The sequence below is a fragment of the Copadichromis virginalis genome, linkage group LG7, assembly GCF_057382275.1.
Source record: "Copadichromis virginalis isolate Kocher_CV1m ecotype Utaka linkage group LG7, C_Virginalis_male_GT1.1, whole genome shotgun sequence".
NCBI classification, from domain to species: Eukaryota; Metazoa; Chordata; class Actinopteri; order Cichliformes; family Cichlidae; genus Copadichromis; species Copadichromis virginalis.
Window position 1 is genome coordinate 16,494,237 of NC_140624.1, and position 27,798 is coordinate 16,522,034.

A 27,798-nucleotide genomic window follows, 5' to 3' on the forward strand; every position below is an offset into this window, starting at 1 on the left:
AAGTCCCAGGAGAAAAGATGCTCAAAAGTGAGCTAGTTTTAGTTTTATTAGTAACTAAATCTGCATAACCTAAATGATACAGTGGGTAAATGAACGGACAGGGGGGAGGGTGCAAGGCTGCTTTAGCCATTTAAACAGCAGCGAATAAACCATAATGTGTATTTTTTATTATTATATATACTGTCACATGTCTCATCCATTTACATGGTTTGCCCTTTAAAAACTTCATAGCTTTGGTTAAAATAATAAATTTTAAAAAGCACAACAGAGATTTACAGTGAAAACCTTTATTAAGTGTTAATATTATTTTTTAAGGAACCTCTTCCAATGCTGTAAGTTAATCATCTTTTCCATATTTGCTAATTGGCATCTACAGAATATCTATTTACACAAGAACACACCCACAGGTGAGGCTGGGACAGGCCTTACTAATTCATTATTACTTGAGTTCAATACTCAGGCACACCAGTCACCCCACGTTATACTCCCACCCCCTTTATGTTACCCTGTATGTCCCAACAAAGCAAAGAGACAAAAGGAGTCAAAGAGGGAGAAACAGAAAGAGACCTGGACTAAGACATAGACCCACAGATTTAGATTAACAACAGGACAACTGTGTGTGAGGCTGGCATATTGGTTCACTAGACCAACAAACTATTGCACACACCACATTCACACCAGCACTCACATACGTGCATGCACTCCCTCAAATACCCACTGACCTCCTTACGGTATGCACTCATACAGAACCACACAGTCATACAGTAGCTAGGAGTCCTGCAGCAGTCCTAATAGCCACCATCACAGTGTAGATACACAAACTATAAAATATTAGATTTCTTCTTAAACTGAAGCGCTGTGCAAAGTTAGCTAGCGGGGCATTAAATGGACTTAGTTAAAATACCTATAACATCTTAAATATTTACTGTACATACTTTGTAATACAAGTTGTGTCTGTTTTAGGTGACAATATTCTTATAAAAGAGTCTTAAATATCCTTTTCTCTAGTAAAGTGAGGGGGAACAAGGGGGGTGGGGGCACATAAGCAAATAAAACTCTCTTTTAAGTGTCAAACCTAAACACAACAGATTTACATAAACCCGATATTATCTGAAAATGAGAAGTTTCTTCTTTTCACAAATAAAACATGATAGGCATTCTGACGTTGACACACACAGCTAAGTGTTAACATACTTTAATACTTGTAATTACAGAATTTTGTTTATTTTTTGTTTGAATGTAAAATCTTGTGTATGAGTTGTAGTCAATGTTCCCTCTAAGCTGCGCGGGTGCGCAATTGCGCACTGCTGGCACGGTCTCTGCGCACAGAAAATCTGCGTTGCACACAGAAAAAAAATCTAACCTGAATGAAATTAAAATGAATACTTTAACAATTCTGTTTTGCCGTGTTAGTCAGTAAGTACTGGCTGCTCCTGTATGGGATTACAACGATGCCACCTTATCCCATAGTCCAGCCAATAATGTGATTCACATTTGTATATACAAAGCTAATCAACGTCGCTGACAGGCTATGACAGCGTCCTTATGTGCCGACACCGGTGTTTTAGCTAGCAAAGCGGCATGGCGTCAATGGCAACGTGTACAACCATTGGAGATGTGAGCAGGACAAATGGAACAATTGACGGAAAAAGTGTTGACTTTATACCAGTTTTTAAATTGTGTTGATAGGCCATGTAAAACCAGAGTTCTGATAAAAATATCTGCAATGTTTGGTTTTCTTCCTGAATACTATCGTTGTTTATATTTAGTGTAGGAAGAAAGGTAAAAACTGCGTTTTATAAGGAAAACGCTCGAAAGCCCTCTCCACCTGTGAGCAAAAACAAAACCAAAAAAACCCCACTCCTTCCTATTGGTGGAAAAATGTACCATGTCGACCAATCAAAAAATGATATGGCAACATGGCATTTAGTTGTTTAGGAAGAGGGAAGTTTTAGGAGTGACGGCGGTGTTTTGAGATGTGAGAGATTTGCGACATTTAGCGCAAATCTTGTGCAGTTAGTGTGTAGTGTAGTCAATAGTTTTGTTGTGTGCGTCAGAACAATGAGGTGACTGCTGAATGTTACAGGTGTTACAGGAGTGATACATCTCCTGTTGTCAGGCCTGCAGCTATCAGGCTGTTGTTCTCCTTTATCTCATAGTGGACAGAAATTATTTGTTGGAGTGGCACAAATGATTTGTGTGGCATCAGATTTGATGCAGAACAGCTGATTGTTCTGTAAATAGTTTGTTTATTTAAAAAACCGCCTTGGCTGCATTTTGGGTAAACAGCTGCAAAAAATGTTGTTGTTTGCATAACTCTGTTACTTTTTTAAAGAAGTAACTATATAATTAATTGCCCAACATTGGTCATTATATACTGTATTTTGCAGACAGAGACTTACAGGACTCTCTCCCAGACCACAGACTCATACTCATAATACAAGTCAGAGCTTTATAAAAAAAAAGAAAGAAAAAAAAAGAAAGTTGTGTTTTCAAAATTGGAGTTCAAGTTATTTTTACTTCCAATAGTGTTAACATGCTACACAGGTCATGAACAAGATTTCTTTTTAATTTTCATTGTAAGTGGGCTAAAGCAGTTAATTAAAAGTAGTCTAACATAAATGCTGTAATTTGATTATTTTAATAAACCGTGTAACTTGGATGGATTCAATGCTGCCGTGACCACAGTGCACACGTCTGCTGTTGCTCACAGAGGTCCAAGGGACCGCTCAGGGAGTTTGTGCGTTCGCTCAGACACGTGAAAAATTAGAGGGAACATTGGTTGTAGTGTGTGTGTGTGTGTGTGTGAGTGTGAGTGTGTGTTTGTGTTTTGTCTGTGCTCACAATGCAAGTGTACAATGTCAACCCTGTGTCTTTGCAGGTAGGTAGTGGGTAGTCCATATACTTGTCGACAGATTAACAGTCTCTGCCCCTTGCCATGGTCTATGAAATGTTGTGCAAGGCTCGGACACATTAGGATAGAAGTGCTTTGGGCTCCATCTAAATGCTGGGGATGACGTTAGGACTGTGAGCACAACGGTGAGCACAACATCAAAGGTAGGTTACATTGGGGTTTTTTGGCAGGTAGTTGCAAAAGGCAGGCTGGCTGGTTCAACAGAATTCCTTTCCACCACACACTCGGACCGCCTCCCTCCTTTTTAAGCTGATGTTGATCGACTGGTACTTTATGAAAACAGACACGTGGATCTTCGGGAACCTGCAACAAAGAAAGTGAAAGACAAAGTGTATTTTGCAAGCTATTCCAATTTTTACAATTGTTATTCAAGAGTTATGCTTACACATACGTACACCATGACCTTGTTAAGATGAATAATTCTGGATAGGGAAAAAGCATTTTATCTATACTTCATTGCCTTGCAGAGCAAATGTGTGCAAATTATGCTTAATCAGCAGTGTTGCTCATTTGTCTTTGTTCTGTTTTGCATGGCTGCATGTAGAGTATTGTGAAAATAATCACTGAGCTGTTTGTTGCTTTTAATTGTTACTCTGCATGCTTTGTGAACTGTTGCTTGCATGCTTCTTTTTAATCCTTTCAGTAAGGTATTACTCATTTTTGAATAGCTTAAACACTGTACATCGGTAGGACTTTATAGAATTTTATAAATGCAAACCACTGACGTGCTGCAGCTGCACTGATTCACTGATTTTTTTATATTCATAATTGCAGTGGTCGTATTTATGCATAAAGCATGGTTCATTTGACACGTCCTGACACATTAGAGCCATTTATGTCAGTTAATTTCTCAGTTCGCTGTCCATGTTTTTGCTATATATTGCCTGCACGTGCATCTTTGTCTTAAGACATTAAAATGTTTTTTTGAGTACATTTGTACGGTACTGGGGTTCTTTTTGGTAAATGGACTGGTTCTTATATAGCGCTTTTCTACTCTTCTGAGCACTCAAAGCGCTTTACACAACTTGTGCATTCACCCACTCACACCCATTCGCACAAGCACATTGTTCTAAGTGCTTTCTAAGTAACATTCACACACATTCATACTCCGATGGATGCATTGGCGAGCAATTCGGGGTTAACATCTTGCCCAAGGATATTTGGCATGCAGACTAGGGGAAGCCAGGAATCGAACCACCAACCAGCTTAGATGTGCAGTTCATGACAGAGGGACCAACAAAGCCACACTGGCTGACTTAAAAACAAATGTTGGTTGAAGGATGGGATGCCATGTAGCTCAGGCGGTAGAGCAGGTCATCTACTGATCGGAAGGTTGGTGGTTCAATTCCTGGCTTCCCCTAGTCTGCATGCCAAATATCCTTGGGCAAGATACTAACCCCAAATTGCTCTCCGATGCATCCATTGGAGTATGAGTGTGTGTGAATGTTACCTAGAAAACACATAGAAAAATGTGCTTGTGTGAATGGGTGAATGCACAAGTTGTGTAAAGCGCTTTGAGTGCTCAGAAGAGTAGAAAAGCGCTATATAAGAACCAGTCCATTTACCATCTTAGCATGAGGAGGAGGTGCCAGGCTGTTGTGGCTGTGTACAGTTCTTCCACATGCTACTGAGGCAGCTGTGTGGTAATTGAATACAATTGTTAGGTTACCAATGTCTCTTGTTTCCTCAGACTTAAATCGCCCTAACCCTAACCATATGTCACACCATTTAAGGGGGAATAAATAGATTTCCAATAGTAGTTTTATTGCCAAGAAGCATTGTTATATCAACGATTTGTCAGCAGCAGCTGTGTTGCAAACTATTTTATGTGTTTAACCTCTTCATATATTACAGTTTTATCTTCTTGTGTGACATTCTTGGTTGATTAGATCAAGGGTATTGAACTCCAGGCCTCAAGGACCGGTGTCCTGCAGGTTTTAGATCTCACCCTGGGTCAACACACCTGAATCAAATGATTAGTTCATTACCAGGCCTCTGGAGAACTTCAAGACATGTTAAGGAGGTAATTTAGCGATTTAAATCAGCTGTGTTGGATCAAGGACACATCTAAAACCTGCAGGACACTGGCCCTCGAAGCCTGGAGTCCGACACCCCTGGATTAGATGTTGCCAGTGTCACCTCTTTCATGTGAATGTGCAGGAGAAACTGTCGGTTAACTGGGTTAACGTTATCAGGGTGATAATCAGCTTGAAAACAGAACAATGAGCACTTATCCTGATTGCCACTGTTAGGCTAAGTGAATCCAGATAACAGAAAGATATCCTGGGTATGCTGAACTCACTTTGTGCTAGAGGACCCAGGACACAGCATAAGAAACAAAAAGCAAGCTGTACTGCAACTCTCCTGAGAGTTCATGAGAAAGCACCACCAGGTAAATAAACAAAAAAATATCTTCAAACCTAACTAAATACAAACAAACCCACAAGCGACACAGAAGGAATAAACAACACACAATCCAACAAAGGCCACAGAGAAGACAGGAATAGTTAAACACAAACATCTGATTACTGATGGGAAACAGTAGGAAGGAAAATGCACTTAACAACAGGTAAAAATAACCAGGGAATCAAGGGAGGCAGTGAGGGAACGAAACTGATGCAGGAAATGAAAGAAAGGGAAACAACCAGCAGAGATGAATACCAATCTAAATACAAACACTTTACAACAAGTACGGGGACAGGGAAACACAAAGGGACTGACGCATGAACACCGAACGGGACACGCGGGATCAGATAAGGACACACTGAGGCAACCAAAACACAGAAAATATAGCAACCTCAAATAGGAACCTACTGATGCTTCTAGCCAAGAAACATTTATAACCCAAGATCTTTCCATTGATTTGAAATATCGTGTTATTGTACTTTAAATTAACGATCCATTAAGGAGTGAAATGTAAATTACTTTTTTCATTTACACTGGATTTACACCTCTATGGTGCCTAAGGACACAGATAATATTTCAAACATTAAAGCACAATCAGTTCATTTAGGAGGCTTGTGTAATATAACAGTTAAAGATGTATGTTTGTGCTTACTCACCTAATGATTTGATTAGGCATTCCCTCCATCTGAAAAAACAAACAAACAAAAAAAACCAGAGAAAAATATAAAACACTTCTAAAAAATATATGAAAGCATGTCCAACCAATGCCACGCATATGATTTGATGCATTGCACACAGACACCAGTAGATGGCACCAGGGATGAGAGAACTGGTTAAAGATTTTTGAGCTATAATGAAAAGATTCTCCCACGCCCTGAAGTAAGAGAGAAGTAAGTGGTGCATTATCATCATCAGAGTATTATTGGTATGGTAAAGCTAATGATAATGATAATGCCAAGTTTTCATTTCTATGATTTTGTCTATAAATCTTTTATAATTTATTTTTACCTTTAACTGTAACTCGAAGGTCACCAGAGTTTAGGACAAGATAAAATAAATTGCAGATCTGAATTATTTATTATGATTGCTGTTTTTATTATTACCAGCTGCATTCACAGGCCATCAAACATAGCACCCGATGATGTTACACACGCCAGTTTTCACCAATCCCTTCTGCTGATTAACAAGTCTTTTCTTTTACTAGTTCGTGTCCATCCTTCCTCCTCACCTCTCTTTAACAGTTTGCCCATGGCTGTCTGGTTCCATTACAGACTACAGGGCATGGACATGCAAATCGCATTTCCCACTGGGAGACATTCCTTTACCCAGGCCTTTCCACAGTACCTCACTGTGTCGAGCTGTGATCGTGATGCAGAATTACATACAGTATGCATGCATGCTTACCAGTACAAGACAGGCCTTTTCTACATGTTTCGTAAGAAAGTGAGGTTATATTTTGATAAGAAGTTTGCCAGATACTCACACAGTCACAAAACCGTTGGAGACGCAGCAGAAATGTGACTTGCAAGTTTGACTAATTTGGAAATATATCTGACTGTATCCTCACACATGTTCAGAAGCTCAAAGCTCCTGTTATAATATCCCCAAAACAATAATAGAGATCAGTTTAAAATAATTCATTTACCTTGACAAATAGGTGCAAAACAAACTAGCAAAAGAGATTACAATGGCATTCTCTTGCAGAAGAGACAGTGTTCATAACTGTAATCAAAAGAGAACAAGAATCATTTTTTTAGCTGCCTGACTCGCAGGGATGTGGTGGGGAAAAAGCTTATTAAGGGGTTAAAATGGGTGCTCATTAATGGTTGTAATTATCCGAAAGAAGGCTTATGCCAGTCCCTTCGTTATATTCAAAGTGTGCATCAGAAGCTTTCTAAATTTAGCTTTGCTTTTAAAAAGGCTGCATCAAAAGCTCATTACTTCAAAACTTTTACTGGGCGTGAACGCAAGAGTGCACTGACTGTAATCCTTTCATGGATTTAGTTCATCTCATCTCTTTTCAAGCCTTGTTTATATTTTGTCACCTTGTTAATGAATGTGCATTTTCTATTTTCAGTCTGGTGAAAGTCACTTGGGCTGTGATGAATCGCGAGCCGACTCTTGAAGCAAGCTTTAAAACGTTCTTGCTCTGTGTGTGTGTGCATTTGGCAGTCCCCACCAACACAAACTGCATTAAGATGCACTTTCAGAGCAATTTATATGGCACCGCTCTGCCAAAAAAACAACAACGAGAAAGAAAAACTGATTACTTCTCAATTAATGATAAAAATGTTAAAATATTTGGAAATTTAGTGGGATCAGTGCCTAGTTCTAGAAATATTTACTGTAAGTTTAAATACATTTTTCAGAAAGGAAAAATGAGCTTCAGCTATTTGATGCGTCATGGATGAGGAAACTTCTCCAACTATGATGGGTTTAATAACTTTTTTCACATCAGCTTTTATGAGTAAGATGTTGCTTTAAGTTTTCAAAGGAAGTCAGTCATGTCTTATTCTCACCCTTGCTTTCAGCCAGCAGCTCCTCTGTCATGAGGCCGTCCTGCCGGTTCCCCAGGACGAAAGCCAAGAAGGAGAGGATGAGGGCGTCCAGGATGCCCATGATAGCCAAGATATAAGCCCAGCGAACGGAGCACGCGCCGAGGCTGTACTTGTCAGTCTGCTCTCCGCACATCCGCCGGACCTCGTCGCTGTCCCATCCATCAGGATAGATCATACAACCCAGCACCAGACAGACACCTAGTCGGAGGCAGAGATGGGCAACATGAATCAAACGAAGAAAAATAAGGACAAGCCAAGAATACATATGAGCATAAAGGAGGAGAATATAAGGGTGGGAATAATGGTGTTTAATAGCAGTGACAGATTTAAAGTGTTTTGACTACTCAAAACATTATGGATTTCCCAGCATCCTCAACCTTTTACATTGGTGATAATATTAGATTTATTGCTCATAATTCTCTGTTTTGTCCCAAAGTGTTTAACTTAATTTAACCTAACAGATTCTTCTCTAAGGTAATGTTGCATCAGAAAAGCACAAGAAAATGAGGAGCCCGTCTAATTCTTTCTCACTTATTGCCCAAAGGGTAAAATTTCTCTCATCTTCACTTTGAATGAGGTCCTCCTCTGAGGTGGTGCTGCAGCAGAGCAGCAGTAGACCTGGAAAAAAAAAAGCTGACTGCACAATTATCCACAGCGCATTGCACATTAATAATAAAACAGACTCCCCACTTCTTTATTCCCTGAACACCTAGTTGCTTTCAATGTTTTGCCCCTGAATGCTGTTTGTTTGTGTATTAGGTTTGGGGGTTTTGAGCGTTTTTCTAGTTTATTACCCATGAACTTTCAAACACTTACCTGCAATATGTGTGTGCCACTGTTAGGTTTAGTATGGTATTACAAAATAGGGTGATCTTTTCTTTGTTACACTACAGGTAACAAAGAGCATTACAATTTGTTTGATTCACAACACGAAGAGTTGTGTTCAGCAGCAAATATCTCCGAGAGGTAGTTTGATGCTGATGGCGTAAAAGAAAAGAACTACAGCTGCCTCTGAGTTTCATTGGCTTGAATTTAAGACTCTTAGACTCACATTTTCTTAGTTGATTGATTCCTGTGGCCATTTTGGAAAATTCTTATCTTAATATTTTCCCCCTTAAAAAGAAAACACAAAAAATATATAACCAAATCTGGGGTATATGACAGTTTGCTTTAACTCTTAAATGTTCACACTTTGATTGGTTTGTTGTTTAACTGACTGATGTTGCCTTCTCACAGAAAAGATAATAATAGTTTGTAATAATAGTTAATAATAGTTTGGTTGTGATTAGTATAAAAGACTTAAGTAGCTACTGTGAAAGAGATGAGCATTTCTTACTTGGTTGTGAAAAACCAGATGTGAAACGGAATGGCAGGTCTGACTGGTAAACTGGACACTGATTGGCGATTCACAAACCATTAGCCAATGAGCGTGCAGTTTTGTACCCCAGATCCACAAATACTCCCATTTGAAATATTTATTTCCTAACTAACTTCATTAAATAACGTTATTTTTCTAAACCAAAGCTACATCTATGTTTTTGTAACATCTGTGCTTATGTCAGATCTGTTTCCCGTATGCACAGCCTGTGCATAGCAGCTAACAGTCACTCGCACAGCCACACACTAGCATGTCGTTAGCAAGGAAGGTTTTCACTGTAAGCGAAGACACACCAGTTCACCAAAGTGCACTAAACCTGGTCAAACACCTAATGAAAGCACCCTTAACCAGCCAAGTTTAGCATTTTAAAGACGCTAACTAAGGGAAAGTGGCTAAAGCTAAATAATTCAGAGTCAGTCAGAAGCTAGCAGCCTTGTTATGAGCAAAGGATCAAAAATGTTATAAGGAAAATTATGGAGAGGTATAAAGCAGAAAATAAAGGTGGGTGTCTGTTATCTGATGGGGTGTTGCATAAATCTGTTGCACCTGCTTTTGTTTGGTAAGGTAAAATATGCTAGGTGCAGCGAGTGTACAGCAGCTTATTTTCCATTAATTATTTGTACCGCTTTCTGACTGCAGAGCACTTTATTTTCAATTGTACTTAAGTGAAAACAGATCATGTAAACTAGTGTAGTTTTGAGGGAAATGGTTAATCATTTATGTTACTATGAACCTTCTTGTTTATTTAATTTTACTTATTTTATAGTGAAGAAAAGTTGATTTTTGTTTGTGTACACAGTCAGCTATAGTTTTTTAGAAAGAAAATCAGTGAACTCTTACCAACTGTGCTTCTCCTAGCAGGGGGTGTGTTGTGTACGTCATTCATCGAACAGAGGGAGTACCAGAGAAGGCCATTTTCGATATTCACCCAGTCAACACGCATTACTATTCTTTGTCTCCTTTTTGATGTATTTGCTACAAAGGTAGCAAGCACTTTTCTCGATCTTTCTGGCTGTCTCCTGTGTCGCTTTGGCTCAGTTCAACAGGATCATGAATATTAGATTGAACCACAGGAGGATCCCTCTTAATAGTTTTGTTGCCAGTAAGATGGAATAGGAGACAAATACTGAACGTGTGATGGGAAGAAGGACAAAAGATAACACTCACAGTAAAATATGTCTCAGTCACTACTGAACTCTATTTACTACCAAGTCTGCCTCTGCTGATAATCATCTCAGAGGGATGCACTGGACAGGATTATACCAACAGAGGGTGCCACATATGTCACTCTTGTTTCCAGAAACAGCTTGTGGTTAGAGGAGGAGCACATGTTCCCTTCATGCACTGTAACAGAATGCCTGCTATGAACTAATCCATAATCACACAACACTACAGAGAAGCCCCATCCAGCACAGCACTGCTTACATAATGAGACCTTTTCTGTGAATTTGGATTCCCATAAAGGTTACCATCAAGCAGTCTACACCCATATCATAATAACACCAAAATAAGCAAGAGCGTTGACTTCTTTCAGTTAAGAGGCCTTTAATAATAATTAAAAAAAAGATTATATGATTTACGAATGCTCTACAAGACATGTGGGAATTCTGTTAGTGGATCAATTATTAATCAGAAGTAATATGTAAATAATACATGTAATGGTGCTTTAGCTGTAATTATGGGCTCTAGAGAGTGACAGTGGATTCATTAACACAGGAATTTTAGAAAAGAGAAAAAAATTATGACATGGTTAAACGCCCTATGCCAGTTGGGATGGGGTTCAACCCTCGAGTAACCCTGAACTGGCGAAATAGAATGAAAGGACAGACAAAAAATGTTGGAGTAATGGAAGGTTTTGGCTTTCCCCAAAGGGACAGCACCAGGATTGTTTTTCCATATACATTTTCCATATGCAACTCTCAAAAAGAAAAAAAAAAAAAGTTGTATATAAACCACATGAAATAAATGAAAACCTGATTGATTGTTTGTTTTCAATGTTTTATCTGATCTGTTTTATGTGATGCTAATTGGGTGTTGAGTGTTTGGTTTGTGGACTGTTAATGGGACAAACCAGTAAAAACACATCACCTTAAAAACTGTGTCTGCAATTTGTAGCCATGCACTCGAAGTTCATAAACGGTTAATAAATTCATTAAAAACAGGGTTGGCTTGCGGATATATTAAAGTGGGTTAAAAATAAATTTGCTGAATGCTCATAAACTGCCCATGAATGATAAATAGGCTCTCATAAAGTAAAAAAAAAAAAAGAGAGACAAAAACCATCTCATTATCTCTGTGAATCTGCTGGCTGCACCCGCTTGCACTGCACTGAAGCAGAACTTCATGCTGCAGTAATAAATGGTGTGCTCCGGCTCCTCGCCACAGAAATAGCAGCACACCTAACAGAATGCAGCTGTCAGTCGGAGCGGAGACGAGACATTAACTGACGGGCATTATCCTCCCTTTTGGCTTTTTTTCCTTGTCTCCATCTCGTTCCAGAGCGTCAGACAGGCGCAGAGAAAGGGAGAGACGGATGATGAGGCAGGGCGAGGCAGAGGCACGCAGAGATATATAGGGAGAGGATGGAGGAGGGGACGTGGTGAGAGACTGAACCCTTGCCATGTTCCACTCCTGTGTGTAGCCGCCAGCAAGTACCCAGCACCACTCCAACGTCATGAGCGCTGGCTACCATATGCTGGAGCCCCTCGACAAGCAGAGCTATTCTCAGCATTTACTTGTTTTTGTTTGGAGGGTTTTTTTTTTCTTTTTTGCAGGTTCCACATAAGCACACGCCTTCCTCTGTTTGTCTTCTCCTTTTGGGGAAAATTGGGATCAGGCAAGTGTAAAACTGGACTGTGAAATGCTTGTTGGCTAACAGCAACTTACGTAAGAGACTGTAGGTAGGGCAGATTAGGTGCAAACAGCACTACAGTAGAGTTTGAGAGCAGACCGACAGATGGTACAGAGCCGTGTGATGGCAGCAGATTCGTCAGAAGCACATTGGCTCATTTTTCCCAAAGAGACAAGTAAATCCCATCGATACGGAAAGACCTTTGATTTATACTTTTCCCTTTTCATAATCTCCGCATGTCATTTAAGAGTCAAGGTGAGCAGACTCTTAAATGCGGCACCAATGCGGCAGCTTCATTGGATTTGTGCATCTGGTTCGAGAACAAAGAAAAACAAACCTGTAATCTGTTTTGCTGTAACGCTGTCAATGCGGCTGCATGTCTGACTGCATCATTTCACTGTTACGGCATGTCATTGATTGACCTGGAACTAAACAGTTGTGTGTATTCCCAACTCCCTCCATCACTCAAACGCCTGCGACATATCTAAGCCATGAAAAGGGATTGACAATTTTCAGCTCCCACAGTCCTTTGTGGAATGTGTTTTCTCCTCTCCTCATTTAAACAGCTGCGACAAACTTAATTATGCATGCACGCATAGTAAACTGTGCTATCTGACGCTGCATGTGGATATGACCCTCGCACATAATCGAACACGTGCACGCTTCTTTTCGTTTAACATAGTAACACTTAATGTCTTTTTCACAACGATCAAACCCCGATGATGAGTGTCGGTCCAGAACTTACATTAGTGAAATGGTGACCTAATTATTGAGGAAAATCTAGTTCTGCTCAAGGCGTTTATTCTACACTCTTTTATGCTCTTTCATATAGAAATCGACTATGTTTAAAGTGGAAGCAACATAATGACTTAAATCCAAGCTGGTTCTCCAAACCTACCGAGTCGCCCCGTGTGAAAAAGTAATTGTCCCTTAAACGTAACAGCTGACTGTGACGCTGATTGCAAGAACAGCAATCAATGAATTTTGGCTCACATTCTTCTTTGCAGAATTGTTTTAATTCAGCCACATTGGAGGGTTTTTGAGCATGAACTGTTTAAGGTCATGCAAAAACAAGTCAATCTGATTAAGGTCCAGATTTTGACTAGGCCACTCCAAAACCTTCATTTTGTTTTGTTTTAACTTCAGTTCTTGAACTCCAGGGCGTGAATTAGTGGCTTGATATTCACCTTCAGGATTTTCTGGTAGAGAACGGAATTCATGGTTTAATTACAGGAAATCGTCCGGGGCTTGTAGCAGCAAAACAGCCCCAGATCATCACACTACCACCACCATGTCTGACTGTTGATATGGTCTGTTTATGAAATGGTGTTTTAGTTTTAAGGCAAATGCAACGGGACAGAAACCTTCCAAAAAGTTCAACTTTTGTCTTATCAGTCCACGGAATATTTTCAGAAAAGTTAAGGTCTTTTCTGGTTCACTGTTCTGGGCTGTTCTGTGACCTCCTGGATTGTTTTGTTCTTGGAGTAATTTTGGTATGCTGGCAACTCCTGGTAAGTTTTACAACTGTTCCAAGTTTTCTCTATTTCAGTGTAATGGCTCTCACTGGGGTTTGATAAATCCTAAATCCTTAGAAATATCTTTGTAATCCTTTCCAGACTGATAGATGTCAATGACCTTGTTTCTAATCTGCTTTTAAGCTTCTCTTGATCTTGGTGTCATGTGTTGCTGATCTTTTAACCTGCTTCACTTTCACACAGTTTTTATTTAACTGACCTCTTTATTCAACGGCTCTGGCAATAATCAGACCTGGGCTTGGCTATTAAAATTGAACTCAGCTTTCCCCCAAAATTTGGTTAATCACAGTTAATTCATGATTTGACATGGGTGGAAATTGCCAGGAAGATTTGGAAGGTGTTTGTCCCTTAAATAAAATCATCATTTAAAAACTACATTTTGTATTTAATCAGGTTATATTTTTCTAATACTAAAATTTGGTCATCTGAAACATATGTGTGTTGGTGTATCTGATATCCTTGTGGTGGTGTTGTTCCTGCCTTGTAGGGGGAAAAAATCCTTTGTTTATATAAAACTCTCTTATAGAATAAATGGCAACTATTTCAAGTGTTTTCTTTATTCATTTATACAATATAATAAATATATTATCAAGTTAGGTTTGGTTTTAGTCTAATTTACGTTACTCGTCTTGGCTTTCTCGTGATTGTTTTTAATAGTATTAGCCAGACTCTGGGCTAATGCTAACCACATGCTCAGACAACGTTATTGGTCAGTGGCAATTTTTTCCTGGATCAACATCATTATGATGACAACAACAATTGGATATCAGTGCAGTAAGAATAAAAAACATGCAAAAAGAAAAAAAAGGAAATCAGAAAGGGGGTAAATACTTCTTCACTGCGCTGTATTTTCATTTGTAGTCTACATCTCATTTATCTCAACAGATTATCAATGTCAAAACTTCTACATCTGAATCCAAGAGCAAGTAAAAACAGATAACAGATGCCTCACGGTACCATTGAATGATCACAAAGAAACATATGTAGGCCTTGATATCCATGTGACGATGATCTGCACTGTCATAATTTAATACTTAATTTACTCAGTCCAATTCTGTAAGCTTAATTTTCAAATGACGAGGGTGTAAAATGAGACTGATTAATACAATCTTTCCCATGGCAAATTCAGCCTCTAATGTGGGCATGATGAAACCCCTTTTCACACTTGACAAGACTTTTCTCTGGCTCTATAGACGAGTGAATGAGTACCCAAGAAAGATGGCCTAAAACCATGACAATGATATGCCATAATTGCTATTAGATAACTGGGGTAATTAAGGATGTATGATCCATATATTGTGGCTAAATGGAGTGTGAAAGTGTGTCTCCACATAGTATAAGCTTGCTTCATGATGCGGGTTTATGAGGAGGAATTATACATGCAATGAGAGAGCTATTAATAATATTTAGATAGAAAGTGTTACTGTTGCAGCGTTTATATGTGGCTGTAGGAGAACTGATCCTCTTATATCAGGATCTTGATATACTTTAAGACACCCCAGCTGGGCACAAATATAAGAAAGTTCTTTAAAAACATATTTCCAAAGTGTCTGGGATACAGTGGAAAGTGGAGCGAGATAAACTTTTAAAACTTACTCTGACGAGCTCCCCTGGAAGATGAGGGACATGCTCATCGAGATGAGCTGTCTACAGTCCAAATCTATTTCTGCTTCAGTTGCTGGCAAAACTTGATGGTTGCTGGAGGGGAGCAAGGAGCTTCCAGGCACTCTGAGTATTCCCCTCTGTCAACATCTTCAGCAATTTTCTGCACATCGAGCACATAATACCCACAGCTTACCTATCAATTCATTTGAAAGGATTAGAAGGAGCGGGCGATGGCTTATTTCATCGCGTTATGTCCGTTCTGTGTCAGGGCAAGTCTTGCAAATACTTTTTAACCATCTTGTAATGTAGCAAATAACCTTCCTTCAAGAGCAAATTGCATTTACAGCATACAGGATATGCTACGGCAAGCACTCTGACTTCTGCTACAGGGAATAAAACTCTACAAGAAGGAAATCGTTCCCAATATAATTTTGGCTACAGCTTCAGAATAAACCTGAATCCCAAAAAATAGAGATGGGGGTAAAAAAGCATCTCTGTGTAAGCAGAGAGGACAAAAAAGATGCAGTGTCACTTCCACCACCTACGTGCTAATACACAAAAAAATCATTTAGTCAATCACTTACAACAGGCAGCTGGATTGCACTGAATAATAACTCTATTGTGCGCATGTGTGTGTGTGTGTATGTGTGTGTGTGTGTGTGTGTGTGTGTGTGTGTGTGTGTGTGTGTGTGTGTGTGTGTGTGTGTGTGTGTATTCCTCCCTAGAGCCCTTGTTTTGGGTCAAGGTCAAGGTCATATTTGTTATATCAATGCATCATTTTCAAAGGTTGAACATTCCCATAAGAGGCTACCCACTATTACTATGACTAAAATAAATGTACGGTGCGCTTAATTTTCTGTTGCATCAAATCTGAAAGCACTGCAGTTCAGGCTCAATAACATCAGTGATGCAATTTTTATTAAATAAAGTAGATATACTAAACAATAGATGAGGGGTTAAAGGGTTCAGTTCTTAGTAACTGTTAGTCTAGCTATCTAGGATATTGTTTAAATCCCTCCTCCCCGTCAGAGTGTATGTCCCCTGATTCTTACGCCATCTGGTCAGAGCCTCATTATTACACATCAATTGAAGTTAAAAAGAAGATCAGCATGTAAATGCCCTGCAGCAAGCTAGACATACAGTAGAAAAGGCTTTTCTTGGAAATTATCAGTTGACTGCACTTAAGAGATATGGCAGCTTAGGTGAGGATACAGAGGTAGAGAACGCAGGCAGCGGGGGAGAGGAATCATGGGAGGAGTGCGGAGTAAACTGCAGTGAGCAGAGCAGGAGGGAGTCAGGCTGGGGTGATGGGCTTATGTAACAGGTCCAGATGCAGCTTGTACCTCCACAGAGGATAAAGATTGGCAAGGGCAATGGGGATCAAAAGAGACCTTTGAGTTCTCTGTGACAAATACTCACTGGGTCACCCGTTCGGGGACCATGGAGGCAAAACAGCAATGGCTTAGGCAGGACTGTGATCTCTCAGTGAACATTTGACAATGGGAGCATTCACCCAAGACAGAATGAGAGTCCAGGACAGAGCATCATCCAGCCAGGAGACAGTGGTTTGAGCCCAGCTGGAACCTTTTTGTTTTGGGTATGCTTAGCTTTTTTCCTCTTGCTGAGTTTTTTAGGTTTTCACTTTCACTCACTGATTAGGATTAGAGACCAAAGTTAGGGCTGTGCGATATGACCAAAATCTTATATCCCGATATAAAACATCTATCGTCCGATAACGATATAAATCACAAAAATGTAACATTTTCTGTAAATTCTGTGAATCTCGGGTAGCTGGGCGTCGTATATCTGGAGTCGAGTGTTTTACCGATACATTAAACTATACATTTTTAGACATAGGTTGTAAAGGCCGCCGTTTTCTTTGTGAGTATTTATTACACAGCGTGCTGCGGGGAAAAGCCTGTTCTAACGTTTGAGTCTAAGGTTTATTTTTTAGCACCTGACGGCTCCTTTTTTGCTTCTCATCGGTAAATACTCTGCATACTCTTTCACGTGATTCAGTTTATTTTGAAAAGTCTCAACAGGATCTTGAGCTTTATTGTGAAAGGTTTATGTGGAAAATAAACAAGCGGACACGTGATGGTTTTACCGTTGTTGTTGCTAACAACAACGCATAAAAACAGGCGCTTGTCCGTCTGTAGTGTGGTTATATTAAATATAAGAGAAAGAGAGAACTTTAAGAAATTAATATAACCACTACAGTGACCATCAAAACGATGAAAAAATATTGCCGTAAACAGTTTATTTTGCAACAGCACGAAAGAAACGATAGCGTAAAATGAAACGATAGACGTTTTTATATCGTCATTCGATATATATCATTATATCGAACATCCCTAGGTCAGGTTTTACTTGAGTCGGTTTAAGCAATTAAACCCACTTGGCTATTTTCAAGAAGAGATCATTGTTTGGTCATTGTGGTGCAGTGGTTAGCCCTGTCGCCTCACAGCAAGAAGGTCCTGGGTTGGAATCCATCATCTGGCCAGAGCTTTTCTGTGTTTCTCTCCAAGTACTCTCAGTCCAAACATGCAGTTAGTGGGATTAGGTTAATTGGTGATTCTAAAGTTACCATAGCTGTGAGTGTGTTTCTGTATCTTTGTGTCTGTCTTGCCCTATGATACCTTGGATACGCTTCAGCTGGATAAGTGGAAGAAAATGGATGGATGGGATTGGTCAAAGCTCACTGAAAAGTGGTGACTTGAGAGTGGCATACCTGTTTTACTAATGCTGTTACTCGGTGTTTGATGTGCCAAAGAACACATTTGGTGTAAATAAACCAAAGCTAAAAAGCATTAATGAACACTGATGAACTGAAAATGAAAATAGACTAGTCAGGCCTGCTGTAGAGAGAAAAACATGTTGATTAAAATATGCTGATTATGCATGGTCAGTGTTAATGTTATCATATATATATATATATTAGGGGTGCAACGATATTCGTATCGATATTGAACCGTTCGATACAGTGCTTTCGGTTCGGTACGCATATGTATCGAACAATACAACATTTGTAATTTATTTTATCAACTTTCCTTCTGACGATGCTGTCTGTGTTGAGCGCTCAGTGAATCTGCGTTCGACTACTCCGCCTAGGCTGCACTGTCGAGCGCAGATCCACTGAGCGCTCAACACAGACAGCATAGTCAGGAGGAAGAGCGCAGGGCAAGCTAGCGAGACAGAAGTTAAGCTCTCCTTGCAACATGGACCTCCCCCACCCTCATTCAGATCTGGCGTTTGGAATTATTTTGGTTTTCATGTGACGTATGACCCTGAAGGTAAGCGAGTCATGGACTAAAGTAAAACAGTATGTTGGATGTGCCATGCAATGCTTAATTACATTGGTGTGAACTAGTGTGTTAGCGCAGTTAGCTCGTTAACGTGTTAGCCGTCTAGCCCCATGCACGGGGCGATCGGCGGTAGCTCGTTAACGGAGATTTGCCGTGTTGTGGCGTTAAGGTCATTTCAACGAGATTAACCTGAAAGCACTAGTGGGAACACAACGAATATGACTGCACATTTACGCCGACATCATCCTAGTGCAAAGACAAAAACAACAAGCATGCTACTAACTTTAGCCGAGTCATTTAGACAGCTGTTAGCACGTGATTCTCCTTATGCTGCTGAGAATATAGCCCAGAAGAAGCGGATAGTATAGCTTTTATTTTGGAAAGAGACATTTCTCTGTAATAAACTCTCTTTTCCAAAGATGAGTGATTCCTCAATCAGATACAGGGCTTGCAAAATCGCTAGCCCGACGTCCCGGAGCTAGCGATCTTTCCAGTCGGGCTACAAAAATCTCTCTGCCCTGCCCGTCGGGCTATTGTAGGAAAAATATATGTCAATGCTTTTGCATTCTTTCAGAAATGTAGCTGGGTAATTATGTCATTGGCATCGGTGAGCCACTGTCAATATGTGACATATTGAAATCGTGTTTGAATTTGCGCTTGTTTTTTTGCTTTCACTTTGCAATCGTGCGAACTGTGTATAGAGAGCGACAGCACTGATTGGTGAGTGATGATAATTTGCGCACCAATTCCTCTGACATCGTCTTATTAATCGTTAGCTTACTATGCAAACATGACAAGTGAAATCTCCCGCAGCAAGCTTAAACATGTGAGAGGTTGATCGCGCAGAGAATCGCTGAGCTTATGTGAGTCCGTGTGTAAAAGTAGCAGTATATATATTTTAGTTCTGCTGAGCCAAATAAGACAGGTCGGGGTGAAGAAGTGACAGCCAAAGAAAAGCTTACCACAAAACGGAGAAGTTATGACAAATGAGACTATAACGCAAAAAGAAAGTGCAGCTTTATGGTTTCATGGACAAAAGAATTTCTGTGGCTGCAATATGACGAGCTAAATAACCAGGGGTGCACAAAAGTGGTCCGCAGGTGCGCATTCGCTGTCAAAATAAAAAACGCGCACAAGGGTTAGGGTTAAATTTAAAAACTGTACTTTTGAGTTAAAATATATATTTATAATTTTAATAAATGACAAATTAAAAAGGCATGAACATTTTTTTGTATCGAAAAAATATCGAACCGTGACACCAAAGTATCGAACCGAACCGAACCGTGAATTTTGTGTATCGTTGCACCCCTAATATATATATATATACACACATACATGCTGCATCTGCACCTCCAAAGCAAATATTATTTTTAGCTGTTAGACAAATGCACCCAGAAGTTACATGTGCATCACATATTCATCACTACAGCATGCAAAGTTTTTTTTAACACTCTAGGTCACTGTGCCCTTGCCATCCCACCTCATCCCTCCCCCTGTGGAATAAATCAGCAGCCTCCCCTGCCGGAGCTCTGGCCTGAGCTAGGCCACTTCTGAGATCACAGAGATTAACTCCGGCAAATCTATACTCCACACCCTGCAGCGCTACAGGGACACTGAACACAGGGGAGTCATGATGATGACTTGGCTGGCATTTTGAGTTTTGTATTCCACGCTGCTACATTCAAAGTCACAAAGTGTGGGCTAATTAATCAGCATTGATCTGTTGGTTTTTATCTCCAGATAGGCAGTCTTACGGTTTTTAAATTAAACCAGCTGTTCTGTAACCACATAGTAGAATTAAATCAGCAAGTATGCATTACAAAAACAGCATAGACCTCGCTTCCGTATGTGCTGTAATCACTGCAAAGAGGAGCGAGTGCATTGCATGCATGCAAATTACCATGCTTCAATGTGCAATGTGCATGGTGGTGTGTAGATACGGACTGGCATTTATATGGGGCTTTTATAGTCTAACTGACCACTCAAAGCACTTTAATCTATGCACTGTGTTCATCGCTCATTCACTGCCAACAGTTAACCAAACATGTCTCTGGACTGTGAGAAGATATCTGGGCACCCAGACAGAGACCACGTGGGCACAGGGATAACATGCAGTGTCCACACTGGAAGGTCAAACCCAGAACACTTGTTTCTGTGAGGGAGCAGTGCTGACCACTGCACCACCACGCAGGATAATATCCTTCATCGATCTTCTTTGCCTGTCCACAATCAGCAGGAGTGTGAGCTGCATACATGATAGTTTAGTTGCCTTCCTCTGACTATAATTAGATGGTTCAAGTGACCGTGTGTTTTTTAATTACAAAAAACTGGGGGATGGAACAGTGTTAACGGAGAGGTAATTTGAAAGCAAAGTACCTGGGTGGACGTGAGAAAAATGGGTAAGAAAGCAAGCAGATCGTTCCTTGATTTTTTGATGTGCAAGGAAGACGAGTGTGCCAAATAACAGCGTAGAAACAGAGCTAAATACAGACTGTTTCACCTTCGACTCTTGAGCCGGGTGCTGCAAAGGTGTGGATTAGTGCATAAACAGTGTTGTGCATCCAGTTTATTTTGCTGCAAAAAGGTTGAGTTTCACTGCTGCGCTGAGAAACAGCAAGAGGATAAATCAGTTCTGTAACTCCTGAGCCAGTTTGTTTCCCTTTACGACCTCACCGCTACTGCCAATGTTCCCACACGGCCATGGTAGATTTCAGCCAATTTTCAAGCCATTTTTAGTCTGAAAAAGATTCATATATCTGTTTCGAAATCTCTCAGATCTCCTCCTTTCATTTGTCATTTCATTCCCGGTCCCCTGGCATAAAGAGGTATGAAGTTTTCCTTTCTCACTGGTGTTATAGTGAAAGGCACTACTGTGTGTTACTGCAGTAACAGCAGAGAGTGCTGTCCTGTGTTGTTTCATGTTGTTTCTCAAATCTGCCACAGTGGGTATCTATTTTAATGTACTGTTGAGACACATTACTCTGTTTAGTACAGAGTTGCAGCAGTGCAAGTGACTGGGCACAGGGCTGTCTCTGTCACGTGTTTAACAGACTGCAGCAAAATCTCAAAAAGGGCTAAAGAAGGATACGTTTCTGTCACAGCTGCAATCATAGTTACACAAATGGAGTTGTGTGGATGACATAAAATACTGATAGAAAAAAAAAGAGATGTCAAAAATGGACAAACAACAGTTGCCGGGAGACAGCTGTAATGTGCCATAAACCCGATTCAACCTGCAGCAAGCAGTGATCAAAAACTTTGAAAATGCTGAAACTGAATGTATAATTTTGAAGAAAATGTATTATCACGTTTTGAAATTAAATTTAAAACTTCTAATATTTGAATATAAATGGAGGTCTTTATATGCTGTATGCTGCTATAACATAGTGATTCATAACAGCAGCTTGAAGGAGTTGGACCTTTTTAGCACAATGCTAAAAAAGTGTATCAGTCCCCGAGGAGGGATGGACATGCATTAACATGTAGAGAAGTGGAACACATCTGAAATGTCTAGAAAAAGCATCAAAATCAGTCTTTTCCTCAGATTGCTTTTGAAAGTCTGATTTGTATCTGGACAAAAGTTCTCATTTGCAGCGTTTACTCCAGAGAGCTGGAGCATTTCTGGTCCAGTGGCAGTGACAAGTGCAGCTCAATGCCTGCTGCTCTCATGCTGAGCTCCAACCACTTTCCACCTCTACATTCAACCAGGATTTAAAGCTCCTTTCACAACAAGCCTCTCAATAGAGCAGATGGACTATGGGAGTAAAAGCCAACAACAGCGAACGGAGATAATGATACAAAGAGAAATATGTGGAGAGAGACTGAGGTGACCAGAAAGACCAGCTCGTCTTCGCTGAGCTCTGTCGTCTCATTTGTTTTCTGTCTGCCTTCTGTCTCTGACCTGGATTTTTTGTTTACCTCAAAACCTTTTGTTATTTGGTCCTTATTATTTTTTCTTTTTCTCATCACCTCGCGTGTTCCTAATATTCTCACTGTCCTTTTTCACCACTGCTTGAAGCATAGAGGTTTGAAGTTTTGATGTGATGATCCTGTTTGATCTGTTTGAACTCGGTGAGTTTGGTTTGATGAGAAACTAATCCCATATTCAACATGTGACACTTTGTTCCTTTTCTAGCTTTCTGTGACTCACGCTCAACTACTGTGACTCAGTGTGCTTCAGTGAGAAAGTTATTAACGAATGGATCAGGAGTTGCCAGTTAGTTAGGCAGCATGGTGGCATGGTGGGAACTCTCCGTGTACTCCAGCTCCCACATTCCAAAGACATGCAGTTAGTGGCAATAGGTTAATTTGTAACTCTCAATTGCCCAAAATGGTTATCTGTCTCTATGTGTTAGCCCTGTGGCAGACTGGCGACCTGTCCAGGGTGTAACCGCCGTCTTGCCCTAAGACAACTGGGATGGCCATCCCTCTACCCCCCGTGACCCTGACAAGGACAAGCAGAAGAGAATGTCTGAATCAGGAGCTGAAAACTAAACTTGGGGTGTGGTTGAAAAACCACTTTTACTAATAATACCTAAGTGAAGTAGTTACAGGAAGATGGCCAGACTGCTTTGAGTTAAAAATAAGGTGGCAACAGCAGCTCAAATAACTGCTCTTTGCAACCAAGTCATGCAGAAAATTAAGAAAATCTCTGAATGTATAACAACTTCAAAGCAGACTGGCTATGGCAGCAGAAGAGCACAGTGGGTGATATATTCCTGTCAGCTGAGATCTAGAAACTGAAGCTGCATTTCACATTGATTCATCAAAATTGGACACCGGGAGATTGGAAATACATTGCCTGGTTTGATGAGTCTCGATTTCTGCTAAAACATTCAGATGTGTGAGAATTTGGCATAAACAACATGAAAGATTGGGCAAAATTGGGCCCAACCTGGTTTCTATCTAATACAGTGTCCAGTGAGTGTATATATTAAATATTTGATCTAATTAAGCACAAACTGTCTTTTTATGGACCGCTAACTTGCCATGTTAGGAAAGCAGGAATACAAGCCCTAACTATTATTTTTAATTATTGTGATACAGCATCATCTTATGCAAAATAGAACTACCTCAATATAAAACATAAAAACCTCTTGAAAACCCATGACTCCTGATTGTGCAATAGGTCCTCCTGGCAAAGTGTGTCATTTATGCATCAATTAATCATCAGAGGTAATTATGCAAATACTACAAAAAGCACACAATTTTGCACATACGTTACTAGGAATGATTTCTTGTTCTTGAGTTATTCTTGAGTATCAATAAAACAAAGAAAGAAATATTACAATAAACAAAGAAGTCAGAAAGTAGAAACCTGACCTTTATGAAATTGCAGTCCTTTGAAAACGAACCTGTTTATTCCAAATAGGTCACCCTCTGTCTGCACATCATTTCCTGCTTTACAGAGCTTTGGTGTTGCTCATTCACGTGTATGACTCACACTGTTTCTTCTCAAAAACAGACACTGCAGCGCGAACTACAGAAAAAGTCTGTCAGCCCGGCCGACAAGGCAAAGTACGCACGTCAGTCTATAAAACAGTGAAGTAATTATCGCTGACCTCGCTGTATATGTAGTTAATTGGTGTGCAGACCCCTGAAGAACTGCAGTTAAAGGCCAGAAAAGCGTGCATCATATATTTTGCTGTCTTTAAGCTCTATGAGGGGGGGTAGAAAGGTTGTACACACCTATAATTACATGCCATGAACTTTTGCAGGGGCACAGACAAAAATGGCTCTGCTGAGGAGAGTAGAAGGGTACGAGCCCATCAAAGGCCGGCTGGATGCTTGAGCACTCTCTGCACTCAGCTTTGTTTGGCCACGGTGGGCATTTTGAGACTTCTAATGTGTCCTGCTGGTTCACTTTCTCATCAAACATTCAATGTTTCTACCTAGACTTCACAGAAAAGATGGCTAGAGATGCGTTCTCACATGCTGATTCGCTGGCGAGGAGCATTGTGCAACAGCGTGAGTTTTCTATGTTAAGTGTTTTATCCACCATCCTCTGACCTCAGCCCAAGGGGATTTATGAAAGCTCCTGCAAAACCGGCATACAGAGTACCACTTAAATTACGTATACGCGTCAAGTATGACCTTGATTTTCAGTTAGTGTGCCTGAATAGACCTTTTACTCAATGAGGCATGGTACTGTTACATGCTGTGTTTTCATACCAGTCATATCACCCAGTAAAAATGTCTATAAGACACCCATAAGGATGATTGCTGGAGAAGAGAGAAAGGCTGGTGCCATGGAGCGGAGAGTGCTCTGAATACTGACTGTGTCCTTGGCCAATCTAGCAGCAGGGATGGGTGACAACAAGCTACCGCTGACCAGCTGACAGGTTTAATTTCACTTTGCTTTACAGGTATGAGATTTGTCATATACTGAGCTACCAAAATGTTTTAAAGTGAAAGAATAAGATAAAAGGAAAGAATTCAATGAAGAACCCTTTTGTATTCACTTTATTTTGTACTGAGCTGCCATTCATCACCATCTATGACTTGCACAGGAACTGCCAGTGGGCCACCTGTCTTCTATAAGTGAAGCCAGCTGAAGGTTAAGCTGATTCTAAGCGTAATAAAGTTTGACAGTGCTAAACAGTCACACTTGCTCATTAGGCATCGCTGTGCCAACTTTCTGTGGTCAGGGTCTCTCCTTTTGGCTTTCTCTTTCATCTCTTAGCTGCAGAAGCACAAAGCCCAGCGGTCTTCTTATTAGACAGGCTTATTGCGTTAATTCAGCCCAAACATAACACACTGAGCTGGAGCCTTTCCAAATACCCCCTCCCCTCCACTTTGCCTCATTTCTGTTTGTTGCAAACAGCAAGCCGACTGCTTTGACCACTAGTGCAGCTGAGCTAGGACCGATGTTTGGCAGCATCTGAACTCTTCAGATGATCGAGGCCTCTGCTGCCGCTGACATCAGCCCACCGTTAGTGAGAATACACTGCCAGCGGCTGAAAGGCTGACCTCGACTTATTTTGAAAACCAGCTCTGACATATAAGAGCACACACGTCTTCTGGCTGCGAGGGCAGGCTGAAGATCATTTGCATATAACAAGTTACATTAAATTGGGCTGCATTGTAACTATACATGTGATGTGCTATATTACCAACATAGCATGTGATTTAATGCTTATGTTATGTTGTTCTGTGGCCTTTAGCTAAAAGAAACTTTTTAATCTAAATTTGTGTGTGCCCGCCAAGCTTCATGCACCAAGCTATCTAATCACTGTGGGAATAGGTGTGCACTTTCCATGTGGTTTTGCATTACAAATAAGACAAGACCGCATATAAACATTTTCAGTTGCTTACGCTAAAACACTAGAGACTCTGCTGTGATTATATTATTACAATATATCCCATGAAATCCAAAACACTGGATTAAACTTGAAGTCCAAAGGTTCTCATTGATGCAGGCACGAGGTTTTTGAAATTGTTCAAATGTAAGACAAATACAAGGAAGAAAATGAATCAAAGTTTTTAATAGTTATTAATAATAAGCAGCCTTGTTTATTTATTTTTAATCATGAGCTGGACAATGTTTCATATGTTACTAAAACTGTAATCCAATCCATGCTTTCAGAAAGAAACTTGTTCGGGTTGTAAATACCCCAGCGATGTTGGTCATGCATTCAGCAGCCCTTCAGCACCATGGACAGCACGGTCTGCTCGGGAGGGCTGACTGCCAGCTCCCGGGGAGATCCTGGAGACTGTTTATTTTCACTCTGGCCGCTCCCAATTAATTTATCTCATCAACTCATCAATCAAAATTCGATCCATCCCAGTGTTTTGAGCCTAGCAGAGCATACACAGAAAACAGCTGGCCAGCTTCTAAGCTCTTGCAGGCATTTTACATTTAGGCAATATATTCATACTTAAAAATACGTTAAAAAAAAAGAAAGAAAAAGCAGTGGCGGTGAGCTAGCCTCCGAAAGGACACTTACCTGATGCTGCTTGCATCCAGCCACAGATCTTGTACACGGTGGATGTGCTGAGGAGGAAGAAGAGACTGAAGCAGCCGATGCAGGTGACGACCAGCATCATAGACATTCCAATGAAGAAGGAAGCGGCCTTGAACGCACCAGAGGGGATAGCGGAGAACTCAGTGAAGCTACCCTGGCAGGTCAGGTCTCTGGAGACTCCGTCTCCAATACAATAATGAAAAAGGCCGAAGTAGCCGACCTGCGGCGTATCCATGCCATCTCCAATCCAATAGGGCTGCGAGAAGATGGTCACGTTAACAATACCGAACAGAATAGTGAAGATGGCCCACAGAAGTCCGATCACACGGGAGTTGCGGACGTAATTGGTCTGGTACAGTTTCGCGGCTTCTGCTGACGGTAGCATTGATGCGGCGGATCCAGGTATCATTTTATGCAATCACGAAGACTAAATGAACGCTGCGATCTGTCCGAGAGCAAAGCGAGGGCTTAACATTTAGAATATAATCAGCTTCTTCTTGTTATGATTATTATTATTATTTAACCTAATCAACGCTTAAACAGCAGCGAGAAGAACGTGAGGAGCGATGCCTGTGCATCTGCAACACAGCAACATCTGTCAGGCGCGATCAACTCATGACGTCGCATAAAACCAGGCGGTGAACCAAGTGAGGAGCTGAAGCGGAGAGCCTGAACCCTGCCCGTGACCGACAGCTGAAAAGTCAAAGACTATAGTGGAACAAACGGTCTCTCACTGCGCTCGCTCCGTGTGGCCGTCGGACGTGCACATCGCTGCCGCACTTTTATAGCTCAGTACTGCCCTCGGAAAGCCTCCCGACATCTAAAGGCATGTATTCACATGGACCTCAGCTATAGCCTATAACATATGACGCGCACGTATCCTCGAAGAAACGGCTTCAGCCTGTAACGAGCAGCCCGTTATGTCTCCGAAGGTGGTCGCACATACATACATAAGGCCCTTATTCTGCTTAGGAATCAATGCAACCCGATCACAGTTACCATTCAGAAAACACGGCAGCCCCTCTCTGCGTCGTCAACGATAAACGTGTTGGTTATGACAGCATCGCGGGGCTGTCGGTGATGCTGGGACTCGGAGAGGGAGGGGCGCAGAGACGACGCAGAGGCAGTCCGTGCACATAGTGACACACACCTTCTGGATAACGCTGCGTCAACGGCCAGTGGACTGACGAAATATGAGTGCGACTTTAATGGTCTAAAAGTGGAAAGATTCAAGGCGTATGAATGTATTTTTATTGCTGGATGATACTCCACCGCCATCCTC

At 40.8% G+C, this 27,798-nt stretch overlaps 1 protein-coding gene across 1 annotated transcript; it reads right to left on the minus strand.

The window, feature by feature from the left end:
• Positions 1-11: 11 nt before the first annotated feature.
• LOC146704800 (LHFPL tetraspan subfamily member 3 protein-like) lies at positions 12-27,798 on the minus strand. The gene is made up of 4 exons (XM_085462177.1): positions 26,499-27,798; positions 7,840-8,076; positions 5,977-6,005; positions 12-3,217 (listed from the first exon to the last, which is right to left on the minus strand). The coding sequence occupies exons 1-3, from the start codon at positions 26,923-26,925 to the stop codon at positions 5,989-5,991; spliced, it is 681 nt and encodes a 226-aa protein (XP_085318303.1). The 5' UTR covers positions 26,926-27,798; the 3' UTR covers positions 12-3,217; positions 5,977-5,988.